Genomic DNA, 15210 nt, shown 5'->3' with positions numbered 1-15210 from the left:
TCTTAACATTTCACACAAATATTATGTTATACTGAAAAAATAACATCTATGTGAGCATCGGCGCGCGATATCGTGTGCAAAGAGACTCTAATGATAAATATAATATTATAAAATTTGTAAAAAAATATTAACCATTTAGTTATATGTTTTTGACAACAAGAACTAAAATTGAAATCTTTTTTTGAAAAAAAGAAAGACTTTCAAAATTATAATCGAGTGAATGAAACATATAAAACTAAAATGTAACATATCAATACATACATGATTAAAATTGATATTTTGTCTAAAATATATAGTTGTCTCTCTCAATATATATATATATATATATATATATATATATATATATAATTATATATGTAAATTTCACTATCACTCAAAACTTAATTTAACTCTAACGTTTTTAACGGGGGTAAGAGGTTGATAAAGAAGATGGTGAAAAAGTGCAATAAATCTTTTGGCGTAAGCGCTGTGATCAGCAATTGAAAACGAATAGATTTTAAAATATATTACGTGTATGGTTCATTGATTTCATCGCTTTCGGGACGACGCTGCTTCTGATTAGTTGCAATAAATGAACTCTTCGTCTATGTGTATGTATATATATTCAAGATGTAATAAGTCTCTGTTTTGCTAGCTACATGTGTACTCCTCTGGATTATCCAAATTATGTGAGCTTGGGTCTCCTTTTTTTCTTTTTTTTTTTGTTCGATTACTTCTGAATCGTATGATCTGCGCATTCCCAGTTTGTATGAAATTTTGTGCATAATCTTTATCGAATTATTGGGTTTTGAGTTACATAACTAAGTTATTGATTTCTTTAGTTAACGGGTGTTGCTTTAATTCTATGTGATTATTCTTTTATGGGCTTCTGGGTTTTATAATCTGAATCGATGTCTTCACGTGTCATCTCTACGGGTTAATATATTTTCAAGAATCAAGCTCTTTTTTTGAAAAAAAAAAAAAAAAAAATGTCACTCGTGACTCGTGAGTTAGGTTGAGTTTTTTTTTTTTTTTTTTTTTTTAATATTTGAATTTGAATAAACAATTTGATTTTAAATCCATTTAGTTTCAGCATGTTTATGCTGATGTATTTATTGGATCTTTGCTAATTTGAAATTGATTCTTGTAATTGATAGTTGTGATTCCACCAGTTTTGGAGAATACACAAACTTTGTACGTCTCTTCACTGAATATTGATTCATAATATTGATTTGAACAGATGTGACTCGTAAGTATTGGGGTAAAAATGGCTCATGGCTCAGGCTGCTGGTTTTTCCTTGCAATCCTATTGCTAGTGGCTATTGTTCAATGTTCACAAGCTAATCAAACAAGTGAAAATGGGTTGAAAACTGAAGTTTTTTTGTCGCCGGTGTTTGAGTTGGAACCGGGATTGGTTTCTAACAAATATTACTACAACATTGATTTTCCTCGAGGACATATAGCTATCAAGAGTTTCAATGGAGAAGTAGTCGATGAAAAGGGGAACTCAATCCCTCTTCATGAAACGTATCTCCATCATTGGGTTGTTTTGAGATACTACCTGCGCAAGGGCGTTGATATTCTGAAGATTCATGGTGATCTGGGATTCCTTCGATCCAAACATATTATTGTAAAGAATAGCGGTATGTGTGACAGTGGGCTTACGCAGTATTTTGGACTCGGATCCGAGACTCGAAGAACACCCACGGATGTGCCTGATCCTTATGGAATTGAGGTTGGCAATCCGGATGATATCCCCGACGAATACGAGGAGAGATGGATGCTTAATGTTCATGCAATTGACACTCGTGGTGCTGAGGATAAATTAGGCTGCACCGAGTGCCGGTGTGATTTGTACAATGTTACGGTTGACGAATATGGCTATGCCGTGCCCCAAACATATGGAGGTGGATTGAGATGTTGTTATGATGGAGCAAAATGCAGAGTGAAAGGACTTCAGGGTGAGAAGAGAAGTCTACATTTGAGGTATACAGTGAAATATGTTGAATGGGATTCCTCGATTTCGCCCGTGCAAATCTATATATTTGATGTCACAGATATATGGACGAAGGCAGATGAATCAAGGGGAGTTCGTGCTAGACATCACTGCCTGGTAACAAAGCATATCCCATATTCCGTTGAATCAATATTATTTAACTGTATATGTGTTTGCCTTCATAATTTTTTTGTCAATAAAGATCTTATGAACTGGTGCAGGATATGCATATCTTCTTGATTTTAACTCTGTCTCTTAGTATAATTGATGTTTATGGATTATAGTTGCTAGAACGTAGAAAGATCGAGGAAAGAATGTGAATTCTGATGAGATATAAATATTGTGGAGAATATTGTTAAGTTCATTTTCATTTGAAAGTTTTCTACTAGGCAAGTTCTTGGGATGATAAGCATCATTAACTCATAAATACATATCAAATTTCAGGAAAATTTAGGTCTTTATGAAGCAATTATTTCTCTGATGCATCATTCATCCGTGTTTCTGTTCTTGATGTATTTCGCCAATGCTTATTGGTCGTGTCCTGTTGCAGATTGAATATGATGTCGACTCCTGTCCTGTTGCTGAGGCGAATGATCGTTGCAGCCATTCGAAAATACTTGCCATTAATTTTCCTACTGGTGGCGAGGTAATCTATGGGGTTGGGCACCAACATGCTGGAGGAATTGGCACGACACTATATGGGGAGGTATTTTGACAGCTTATGCCTTTTCCTTGTTACAGGGATGTACTCCGAATTTTGAAGAACTTGTACAACAACAGCAACAGAAGCAACAACTAGTCGAGGCGAGATAATCTCTCTATCTGCAAGATGAAATTGCCCGTTAACAGTGCTCAACGTTGGCGGCAATCGTCTCTAAGATACAACGACTATTCAATCGAGATATAGCATATGTATCAATTTTTTCTTTTGTGAGAGAGAGGGAAGAATTCACAGAGAAATCTGATATATTACGTTATCAGATGTTTCAGATTACTCTATTTGTGTTATAGCAGTCATATATATATCTATGACTCCAAAGAACACGTTTTTATGGCCTAAGGATGCAACCCATGACAGAAAAAGTCCAGAAACAGATGCAACTTTTCGGACTGTAGAGGGCGCGCTAGGTCGGTAATTTTTAACCGATTGAGCGCCCCACATTGTACCAACTTTCTGTTTCGCTCAAACGACGCTGCACTCGGTCGGTAAATTTCCACCGATCGAGCGCCCAACTTTTGGCCAACCTGCTGTTTCGCAGACGAGGGCTGCGCTCGGTCAGCAGTTTCTTAAACTACCGATCGGGCGCACTAACAAATATTATTTTTGAACCAAATTTTATTCAAAAAAAATAATGAATCATAAGACCTCGCCTCGCCGTGCCGCGCTGAGCCGGCCACGCGCGTGTGTTTGTTGCATCGATTAGCGTCTTGTCCCTTTACAAAACATCCGGTGCCCTAATGGCCCAATCCCATAATCCAAAGTTGGATTATTTAAGTTGAGCAACAAATTGGAGTTGTTCCAATGTGGGACAACCAATTCCCCATTTCCCTCCAATTTATTTCACCAAATTCAAATTATTTGTAACATTTGGGACAAACTTTTCAAGCCACTTGGGACAATCTTTTTAAGCCCATTTCTTCCACAATTCATTCAATTAATAATTTCAAACAATCCCCCACATGAATGAATTTCACATATATTAGGATTCTCACTAAAAGTCATTTTGAGTTATTGTTACATCAGGATAGGTAGCTTGTGCCTTTGAATCTACCGTAATAAAATACTATCGGATTTACTAGTTGCATAGTGACGCGATGTCTTGAACTAGTCAACCATTTATGTAAACCAAGTCAATAGTACTTACATAACAATACTCTAACATATTTTGTTCTCACGTTGTATCCATTTCGGCCCTGGACCATATCTTAGATTCATAAGGGTTGCAATCAAAGCGACTAATACTTTGTACTTATATAGGTGATCTCCTATCAAGAGTATTCTGCGTTATTCTACATCATAGGTATAGGAATCATTAAAAAAAACTTAATCTCACCACATTTTGCAGGTTATTTTTACTTGGATAATTCAGGAATGAGCAAGTAACAATTCCAAGTACTCAAACTAATATTTATAACTTAGTTGTCCTATTGAACCAAGGTTTTGGGATCTCCAATTCTTAAGGTTGGGTTATCGCTATAAATATTTTAATTTGTGGATTTTAAACTCATTCCTCCAAGTAGTTTGTAAATTTGATCTCTATTTATACTTTTTGTAAGCAGATCCGCAAGGTTTTCCTTTGACTTCACATAGTCAACCGAAATAACCCCATTCGAGATCAATTGTCGTATGGTATTGTGTCTCCGACGAATATATCGAGATTTACCATTTTACATACTACTTTGTGCTCTTCCTATTGCTGACTGACTGTCACAATGAATCGTAATAAAAGACACTGGTTTATTCCAACATGGAATATCTTCTAGAAAGTTTCGAAGCCACTCGGCTTCTTCTCCAGCTTTATCTAAAACAATGAATTCGGACTCCATGGTCGATCGAGCTATACACATTTGTTTAGAAGATCTCCATGACACCGCTCCTCCACCGATTGTGAACACATATCCACTCGTAGACTTAGAGTTTTTCGTGTCAGAAATCCAATTTGCATCACAATATCCTTCTAGGATCGCAGGATATTTTGTATACACTATTCCATAACTCGAAGTGTATTTCAAATATCCAAGCACTCTCATTAGTGCTTTCCAATGATCTTCACTTGAATTACTTGTTAATCGACTTAGCTTATTTACGGTATATGCAAGATCAGGACGGGTACAATTAGTTAAATACATTAAACTTCCTATCACCCTTGCATATTCCACTTGTGAAACAGGTTCTCATTTATTTTTGGTTAAATGTGTACCCAATTCCATAGGTGTTCTAGCCGAAGGACGATTTGTAGCATTAAATCGTTCAAGAACCTTTTCTACATAATGGGTTTGTGATAAAATAATTCCAGCAAGAATTCTACAGACTTTAATCCCTAGAATAATATCATACAATTCCAAATCCTTCATGTCAAAATGTTGTCTCAACATTTTCTTGGTTTTCACAATCAATTCATGGTTGCTTCCCATGATTAACATGTCATCTACATAACGGCAAACAATTACATATGCATTTGTAGTACCTTTAATGTAGACACATTTGTCACATTCATTTATTGTGAAACCATTTGACAACATAGTAGTATCAAACTTTTGATGCCACTGTTTAGGTGCTTGTTTAAGTCCATACAATGACTTGACAAGTTTACACACCTTTACTTCTTTTCCGGGTACAATAAACCCTTCTGTTTGTTTTATATATATTTCTTCTTCCAACTCTCCATTCAAAAACGCTGTTTTAACATCCATTTGATGTATCTCAAGATCATGCAATGCTACAATAGCTATGAGAACACGAATGAAAGTTATTCTAGAAACCGGAGAGTAGGTATCAAAGAAATCATATCCCTCATTTTGTCTAAAACCTTGAACCACCAGACGAGCTTTATATTTATCTATAGATCCATCTTCTTTGTATTTTTTTTTAAGAATCCACTTGGATCCCAAAGGTTTACATCCCGGAGGGAGATCAACCAACTCCCACGTATGATTATGCATGATGGAATTTATTTCATTTTGTATGGCTTCCTTCCAAAAAGAAGCTTTAGGATTTGATAAAGCCTCTTAAAGAGATCTTGGTTCATTATCTAACATGTATGTTAGAAAATCAAGACCAAACGACTTTTCAACTCTTACACGCTTGCTGCGTCTTGGTTCCTCGTTGTTTTGTGGAGTTTCAGTTGTGTTTTCATAAGTTCACTTGTTCGAACTTATTTCTTTCCTTTCTTTACAAGGAAATATATTTTCAAAGAATACAACATTCCTTGATTCCATGATTGTGCCTTCATTTACATCAGGAATTGTTGACTTATGCACTAAGAATCGATATGCACTACTATTGTATGCATAACCAATAAATATGCAGTCAACCATTTTAGGCCCAATTTTTATTTGTTTTGGCTTAGGTACTTCTACTTTAGTCAAACACCCCCACACTTTGAAGTATTGGTAAGAAGGTTTACGACCTTTTCACTGTTCATATGGTGTTTCATCTTTCCCTTTAATTGGAATCTTGTTTCAATTGTGAGTTGCTGAGAGAATCGCTTCACCCCACATATTTTGAGGTAAGCCAAAATTTATTAACAACACGTTCATCATTTCCTTTAATGTTCGATTTTTGCGTTCTGCAACGCCATTGGATTGAGGTGAGTAAGGGTCTATCGTTTGATGAATGATGCCCGAACTTGAGCAAAATTCTTCAAAAGGAGCCACATACTCTCCACCTCGATCACTTCAAATCATTTTAATTTTTGAACTTTGTTGATTTTCAATCTCAGTCTTATATTTCTTGAAAGCTTCGATTGCCTCATCTTTGCTTTTCAATAAATATACATAACAAAATCTGGTGCAATCATCAATGAATGTTATAAAGTACTTATTTTCACCTCGTGTTTGTACCATTTTTAAATGACATACATCAGTATGTATTAATTCAAGTGGCGTAGTACTTCTCGTGACATTAGGAAATGGAGCATGAACCATTTTCGCTTCAACATAAATCTCACATTTGTTTTGTGGATTTCTTTTAAACGTAGGTATTAAATTTAAATTTGCAAGTCGTTGCAACGTATTGAAGTTAACATGTCCTAATCGTTCATGCCATAATTCATAGCTTTCAAGCAAGTAAGCAGAACCAACAACTTTATTCTTCGCCTCAGGGTGGATAACATTCATTACATTCAATTTAAAGAGACCACTATCTTGGTACCCTTTACCAACAAATACACCGGATTTTGTCAATACAAACTTATCAGACTCAAACACCATTCTAAACCCTGCCTTGCTCAAAAGAGAGCCCGAAACTAAATTCTTTCGAATGTCTGGCACATGTAGCACATTTTTGAACGTCATCTCCTTGCCCGACGTCATCTTCAGCACTACATTGCCAACTCCAACGACATCCGAAGTTGCAGAGTTTCCCATGAACAATGTTCTATCACCAACGCTAGCATATGTGGAATACATATCTTTATTGGCATAATGTGACTTGTAGAGCCGGTATCGATCCACCATCCTCTTGGATCATCCACCATGTTGGTCTCACAAATAACGGCAATTAAATCAATATCAGAAATTTCTAAAGGTACATACCTTTCTTGAACCATGTTCACTTGCCTTGGTTTCTGATTTTTGTTGTTTTGCTTTGGAAGTCGGCAGTCCCTTGCCATATGATTCAGTTTGCCACAGTTGTAGCAACTTCCCTGGAATTTCTTCGCTTTCCCCTTTTGCTTTCCATCATGGGGGTGCTTTCTCTTTTGACTCGTACTAGACTCCGCCAGATTTGCTTTGGCCTCGGTTTCCATCATCTTCTTATGTGACTTGGCCTCAGTGTTTCTGTTGTCTTCCTCAATGCGAAGTCTCACAATAAGGTCTTCAAGTTTTAACTCCTTACGTTTGTGTTTAAGGTAGTTCTTGAAGCCCTTCCACATCAGAGGCAACTTCTCAATAATAGATGCGACTTGAAATGGTTCATTGATTTCCATCCCTTCGGCCAATAAGTCATGCAAGATGATCTGTATCTCTTGCACTTGACTCATCACAGTTTTTGAGTCTATCATCTTGAAGTCCAGAAATTTGCCAATCACGAACTTCTTTATGCCGGCATCTTCAGTTTTGTATTTCTTCTCCAAGGAATCCCAGAGTTCCTTGGCCGTCTTGACAGAGGAGTAGACACTATAGAGAGTGTCATCAAGGCCATTCAAGATGTAGTTTTTGTACAGAAAATCGCTGTGGTTCCATGCATCAACCGCGGTCCTCCTTTGGGTGTCAGAATCGCCATCAACGACGACAGGGGGATCTTCCTTGAGAAATCTAGACAGATTCAATGTGATAAGGTAGAAGAGCATTTTCTGCTGCCAACGTTTGAAGTCTGCACCATAAAACTTAGGCGGCTTTTCTCCATGTGCAGGGGCGGAAGTGAGCGGAGTGAATGAAACTTTAAACATCTTCAGAATCCAAGAAATACAAAAATTTCGTCTTGCGATTGTTATAGGGATGTACTTCGAATTCTGAAGAACTTGTACAACAACAGCAACAAAAGCAGCAACTAGTCGAGGCAAGAGAATCTCCCTATCCGCAAGACGAAATTGCCCGTTAACAGTGCTCAACGTCGGCGGCAATCGTCTCTAAGATACAACGACTATTCAATCGAGATATAGCAGCACAACACGCTGCGCTCGGTCGGTAAATTTTCACCGATCGGGTGCACTAACAAAAATAACCAAATTTTATCCAAAAAGAATAATTGATCTTAAGACCACGCCACGCCTCGCCGCGCGCGTGTGTGCTTGTTGCATCGATTAGCGTCTTGCCCCTTTACAAAACATCCGGTGTTCTAAGGGCCCAATCCCATAATCCAAAGTTGAATTATTTAAGGTGAGCAACAAATTGGAGTTGTTCCAATGTGGAACAACCAATTCTTCATTTCCCTCCAATTTATTTCACCAAATTCAAATTATTTGTAACACTTGGGACAAACTTTTCAAACCACTTGGGACAATCTTTTCAAACCCATTTCTTCCACAATTCATTCAATTAATAATTTCCAACATTCCTTTGGTAGGCGGAGATATTCTTTACTTTACTCGTGCATTTCTCATGCTTGATCAGATATATTCACTGCTACATTTAGCTAATTATGTTATCTTAAGATTAATGGTTTTCTGGTGCATGTTGATTTTCATGAGAAGCTGACTTTCGCGTTGTTTTCACGAAAAACATAAATGGTTGTGTGATGATCCTGTCCAGGGAAGAAGAGTCATATGCTCATCAAATCCAACTTATGGGAGTGGAGTTGAACCTGGGAACGAGGCGGGTTACATTGTGGGAATGTCAATCTGTTACCCTTCACCCGGCTCTGTGAAGATTTCTGCAGGGGAGACACTGACTTTAGTTTCGAATTATAGCAGCTCACAGAGGCACACAGGAGTCATGGGGCTCTTTTACATTTTGATTGCCGAGTCATCAGCAAAATCAAACGCCGTCTTGGATGCTCCTGCTGATGTAAGAATACCTTTTTCTTGGATACTATCTGTGATGGACATGATCAAGCAGTCACTTAATGGTTTATGATATGTTGCTGAAAGTAACTTGTGATAGCATGCATAAATCAGTTGAGTTAAGAGTTGTATGACTAGATCATGTTATTACAGGCACAAGTAATACTAAGACACGTGTTTTGGGGCCTAAGCTCTGGCTGCAAGCTAAGGCACACACGCTATTGAAGCGAGGCAGCCTAAAAAAAATTGTAGTTTAGGATTTAGACGTAGTAAAGAAATGTGCCACATAAAGTGCCCTAGCAAATATGAAAGATTTGCAGTTTATTTCACTTAAAATACACCTAACCAATGGAGGTCTGCTCAAAACGTGTCTTGGATCTTGAAGGGGCCGAGGTGCACGCTTTAAGGCCAAGGTGCGAGCGTCAAGCCCTCAGGCGCAAAGGTTTTGCCTCGTTGTGGCATCAGCCTAGGTGTCCATCTTATGGGTTTTTCATATAAGGAAGATACAACATATGTTATGATTTGAACAATCATTTTGTGTCGAGTTCCGCACTTTCTGTTTCAATGGAACTGCTTGTGAGAATTGGAAATCATATTTCGGTCCTTAACATAGGAATTACTGTAGATTCACACTGGCTAGTCAATCTACTTCAATCTGTTGCTAAGAGAAAATATGACGCTCCCCTAGTTTTAAACATTTTCCTTGCTTTTGAAGTCAGTCTTTTAACCGATCCGTTGCTCGTCTCCTGCAGAGACATAAAGAAGCTACAGCAATATCTGAATACAGCTGGGCTATCGCTCTGTTAGGAGTTGCAGTTGTTGCAGTTGCCATTGTTGTGGTTTTTCGTAGGAGTGGAAGAGAAGAAGGGTATGAAGCCATACTTGCATGAAGCTTGTTGTTCGAATTTGGCTGGTGTCTCAGTTCTTGTGCATGTTCATTTATGTAAACCAGATGACTTGTATAGTCGCTCTAAATTATATTCCCAGGTGTATAATAATGTACTTTATAATTATCATTATAGATATTGTAATTGAAATAAAAATAAATTTATTGTAAAATACTCGAATGAAATCGCGGTTTCATCTGAATGATTTCTGCATCGTTGCTGCTTAGATTGAATCAGAAGTTTGATGGTCAAGCAAATATTTTCATGAGTTTGGTGAGCACTACACTAATGAGAAGCTTAAGTTGTAATTTAATTTACAATTTCTTGCAACAGTTTTATGAATCTACTTTTATATTTTTTCAATTTACTCAAACTTTGGTGTTGAACACATACACAGTGAAATCGACTAGAAGTAAAATTTTATTTCTTCATGCGGCTTTAGATGAAAAGTTCAAATTCCACCGTACCCAAAAACGCTTCGATTTCTTTGCCCTTCTAATTCAAAAACTGTATTTCAATTTTCAAAGTTTAATTTAGTCTCACGAATTATATCAACCACTTGATTTTGTTTTTGACTAATTGAACCGGACTTACATCCAAATAAATCGACACGTTGAGATGATGAAAGATGATATGTCGATATATATATATATGGATAACAGATCATTCGTAGAACTTGATTGAATGTATAATCATTTAATATTTTTATATTATTATCCATAATTTAATATAGGATTTAGTTCAAACTATTTTAAGAGTATTATTTTAATAGAATATTTAATAACTCATAATTTGTCACGCCAATCCTATAATATCGTACATAATCGATTGAAAAAAGGCAGCTACTTTGAACAACTTTTGAGTATTTACATTACATGTTTGGGAAACATTGTTCAAAAACATGAACTTAGTGCTTCAACTGCATTTGTGTGCTCGATCTTTGATCATCGAATCAAATGGGAAACACGATTGCATCACAACCACTAAAAACACGATTTCATACATCAACGAGAAAGAAACACCAACATCAAAACATGTCAATAAAAACCAAACATATTCAGACATACAGAACTAACAAACAAGTAACATGAAACCAAATATGCACATTAATATGTGCTTTCTTTAATTTAGATTTAGATTATTCATGTATCATAAAACCACACAATCATACTGCCACAATGGACCTCCAAAATGACAAAATCTTTCCCGAAAACAAGAGAAATATAGCATACATATAGCCTTAATTTGGAAGAAAGGCATCACCTTCCCTTTGCCTCTATGACTTGCCTTTGTTTCGTAGACTTCTTTCTCCTCAATTACATGAGGAAATGAAGTGAAGCTTACATATAATAGATCACTTGTTTATATGATCTTGAACATATTTTTTTTTTCTTCTTTTTCTTCATCTTCAAGTGACTAATTTGATTTGAGCTTCTTCTGATTATGTTAAGATAGCTATGTTTTGCTCCCAATACAAATTATGATATATAAAACATTCTTATAGATAAAAGTGGTTCTTTTTTAATATCTTCTCAAAAGAATTGCCCACTACTTTAGTCACGTACATATATAATACATTATAAGTCAATGCTTATCCACTTCTAAGAATATTTTTATTCTTTCCCCCTCAATTAGGAATGAGTAAAAAGTAGTACGTGTGAAGACAATCATTTCTTTTATGTTGAAAATTCTATACAGAAATTTAGGTTGTTCTGATATACTTTTGATATTATAAAACACATGCATGATATGTTGTGCTTTCTTTTATTAAAAAACATAATTTGTTTTTTGGTTGACAAATGAGATTGTTACATATCTCAAACATGAGATACTAATTAAAATCTTGATTTCAAATGTACTACAAGTTATCATATGCTATAATAACATATTAATTAAATGTACTAAAAATATATGAATGAATGATTAGGCGTGACTCTTAAAAGAAGGCAATATTGTACTTATTAGGTGTGTTTATCAAGTATAACAATAATCGTGCACTGTCTATTTCTTGACAGCTCATTATAAAATTATTTTAATCAAGAATCATAGAGCACTTTAACTTCGATTTATTGGGAATGACAATTATCCCATAAAACTATAAAAATATTCTCTGACACAATATTCCTAGTTATGTAAGGTCATAACTCATAAGTGACCTTACTTTCTAAAAAAAAAAAAAAAAACTCATAAGTGACCTTACGCTATGTTTAAACCAGAGCCATTTGAATAATGGCACCAATATTTCACTAAACTAGAAACAATGATGTGAGAAACAAACGTAAGTTGTAATAATTAGAATTCGAAACAAAATTATCATAAAACTCATTTGAGATGATTTCAGGATTCAATTTCGTAAAAAAATTTTCCTATTTGAGACACCTATTGATAAGTGTGTTTTCTTGCATTATTTTGTTTTTATTATTTTGGAGTCCATGTTGCATGTATTTGCTAGATGTTTAGGGTCGTTTTTGTGTAATTTATTTATCATTTATTGCATACGGTCTATTTCTCACTTTTCCTGGTTTACTTGTAGAAATTAATGAAGAAAACTCGAGATTTTGGCAGAAGTCTTCGCGCTCGAGCGGGTACTTTTGACCGCTCGAGCGCGTGAAGGCAAAAGTGAAAGATTTGGACAAAAATTTATGTGCTCGAGCAGGTACTTTTTACCGCTCGTGTGCGATCGCTGAAAATTTATGGAGCAAAAACAGAACTTATGCGCTCGAGCGATAGCTTTTTATCGCTCGAGCGGGATCGATCGACAAGATTTGAAAGTGCCAGCCATAAATTTATGCGCTCGAGCGGGTACCATTACCGCTCGAGCGCGATCGCGGAGAGGAAATTTTTTATTTTTTGGACTCTTTCAGAAAGAAAACAAAGTTATGGAATTTAAGTGACGTATATATACAAAAATACAGCAGATTTCAGGATTCATTCAGATTATAACTCAGGAAAGCGGCTAGGACTTGGAGGATTGAAGATTTTTGAAGAACACTTCTTCTTCTTCTTCTTCTTCTTCTTCTTCTTCTTCTTCTTCTTCTCTTCTTCTTCTTCTTCTTCTATGATTCTATGATTAAAAATCATTCTTTGAATCATGTTATTGTTTATTGAGTAGTTTTTCGTCAACTAAGACCACGAGATTGGGTCGAGACTAATTTATGTTTGACACGTGGTTGCAAGTTTGATATATTTTGAATATTTCAAATTATTGATTAATGTTAGTTTAATATTTTTTGTGAATCGCCTGATCACCTAGTCACATGTTTGTTGATTAATCACGAATAGGAAGAGTATTGATTAAAGATAACTTCAAAGATATCAATCAACATATGGTTAAACCGACTAGAAATAGTATTCGGTTTCAATATGCGGTTTTAGGTAAAAACTGAATTTTCATAAATATTTAATGCGTTTGAGTATGATTAGAATTTATTAGAAATAATTAATCATTTCAACTTGAATAGGTTTAGCAAGTCTAGAAATAGATTATTGAATAATATAAGAAAATTCACCGTGATAGAAATAATAAATATAATTTTCAACCTGTACCACGTGGATGCATAAATTAGCTCGATACCTTCGCGTGTTTTGGTTGTCTCGTTTTAATTAAAATTATCTTTGAGCTCTAGTTGTTAGATAGTTTAAGCTTTCTTTATTGTCTTAGTTTAATTGAATATTTATTCAACTCATCACACTCATTTTATTATTCTTTCTAGATTAGGTAAAATAATTAAATCTTGAAAATTAACTACAGTCTTTGAGAGATCGATACTTGAACTCAGTGTCCATATACTATTACTTGACCTAGTCACTTTCTAGTCGCAGCCGAAATTTACGGTCAAGTTTTTGGCGCCATTGTCAGAGACTGTTTTGTTAATATTAGGATAGATTATTTACTTCAGACTAGATTTTTATTTTTTCAATTAAATTTCTGCGTTTTGAACTTTTCCTTTTCCTTTGGATTTCAGGTATTGTATCTTCGTGCATGAGCTGTGTCCGAAACACTAAGGACCTCATACCTCTTGATTTGGAAATCGAGGGCATACTTCGACATCTTCGTAAGGCTAAGAAGAAGATCAACTTAGTGCTTAATTTAGAATCTGAGGAAGAGTTTGAGGCCGATTCTAAGTTTGAAGTAGAGATGGCCAACGGGAACAACAATCGTATTGTTCTGGATCTCATTCGCCCTCTAGTTGAAGGATATGGATCCAGTATCGTTCGTCCTGCTGTTGAGGCGAACAACTTTGAACTTAAGCCTATTATTATTCAGATTGTAGTGACCCGTACCCAAAATGCGGTGATTAGGAGTTTAATCACAATTAAATAAACAATTTTTCTTATGGCAGTTTGGAAGCTCCGGTGCGATTGGACGGTTCGATCGGAATTTGGACGCTCCGAACCTTAGCAGCCAGTTGTACACGTAATGTCAGCATAGTGACGTAAGGGATGACGTCATTGATATGCGATTGGATGCTACAAATTCCAGATTGAAGGCTTTGATATGTTGGCAGGACGCGTTGCAGCCATGCAGAGATCGGACGCTCCAATCTCATTCTAAAAATAGAGGGTTCGAAGGCCATTTTCAGTGCACCTTTTCCTCTCTTCTCCTCTTGTTTTCTAGTAGCTTTTAGGCATTTTCCTAGCTTTTAGGCGTACCCCGGGAGTTGGTGAGGCGTTCCAATGGTCGTAGCGGAGCTGTGTCAAAGTAGTGGGACATTCGATAGCAACGGGCTGACGACAGACACAGTTATAACTTTGTAATCCTAATAATATTAGGTAGTTTCTATTAGCTTAGTTAAGGCTTTTAGATCATAAATAGTTATATATGGAAATATTGACTTGTAGTCTGGGAACTTAGAGTGGTGTACTAGTATTTGTCTACTGGGATAGAGGTACGTAAGTACTGACCGAGATAGCCGACATGATATATGAACTTATGTGTATTCCATGTTTTACTGCTTTAGCACATTCATGATTTTTATACATCTCGAGAGAGGTAAGTAGAGTGTATGGGGAGGCTCAGCCCCCATGGTCTTGTCTATCACTGGGAGATGACGCGACGGCAGGGATTGATGCTACAGTGATAGGGGAGTATACGAGTGCCCCGCGGAGTCTCTCTCCATCACGGTGTTGTATATTCATTGGCGCCCCTGAGCAAACTGTTTCACCAGGGTTTTAAAGTCATTTG

General features: G+C 36.1%; 1 protein-coding gene across 3 annotated transcripts; it reads left to right on the top strand.

Annotated features, from left to right (window-relative positions):
• The first annotated feature begins 433 nt into the window (after positions 1–433).
• Positions 434–10262, top strand: LOC140880711 (uncharacterized). 3 transcript variants are annotated; one of them, XM_073285393.1, is made up of 5 exons: positions 434–590; positions 1220–2092; positions 2526–2681; positions 8888–9142; positions 9891–10261. In XM_073285393.1, exons 2-5 carry the CDS (start codon positions 1247–1249, stop codon positions 10026–10028), a joined length of 1395 nt encoding a protein of 464 aa, XP_073141494.1. In that variant the 5' UTR covers positions 434–590; positions 1220–1246; the 3' UTR covers positions 10029–10261. The 3 variants fall into 3 exon arrangements, with proteins under 3 accessions (XP_073141494.1, XP_073141493.1, XP_073141495.1); XM_073285392.1 differs by having other exon boundaries at positions 447–668; XM_073285394.1 differs by lacking the exon at positions 434–590 and adding an exon at positions 680–758 and having other exon boundaries at positions 9891–10262.
• The last annotated feature ends 4948 nt before the right edge of the window (positions 10263–15210 follow it).

Source organism: Henckelia pumila, chromosome 2, assembly GCF_033568475.1.
Source record: "Henckelia pumila isolate YLH828 chromosome 2, ASM3356847v2, whole genome shotgun sequence".
NCBI classification, from domain to species: domain Eukaryota; kingdom Viridiplantae; phylum Streptophyta; class Magnoliopsida; order Lamiales; family Gesneriaceae; genus Henckelia; species Henckelia pumila.
Note: the sequence above shows the minus strand (reverse complement) of the source record. Positions and strands in the feature narration are given on the sequence as shown.

Excerpts from the sequence above, each read along its gene's own strand:
- LOC140880711 (XM_073285394.1), top strand. The coding sequence starts at position 1,247 with ATGGCTCATGGCTCAGGCTGCTGGTTTTTCCTTGCAATCCTATTGCTA. Across the intron at positions 2,682-8,887 it reads GCACGACACTATATGGGGAG|GGAAGAAGAGTCATATGCTC; the intron begins GTATTTTGACAG and ends GATCCTGTCCAG. Across the intron at positions 9,143-9,890 it reads TCTTGGATGCTCCTGCTGAT|AGACATAAAGAAGCTACAGC; the intron begins GTAAGAATACCT and ends CGTCTCCTGCAG.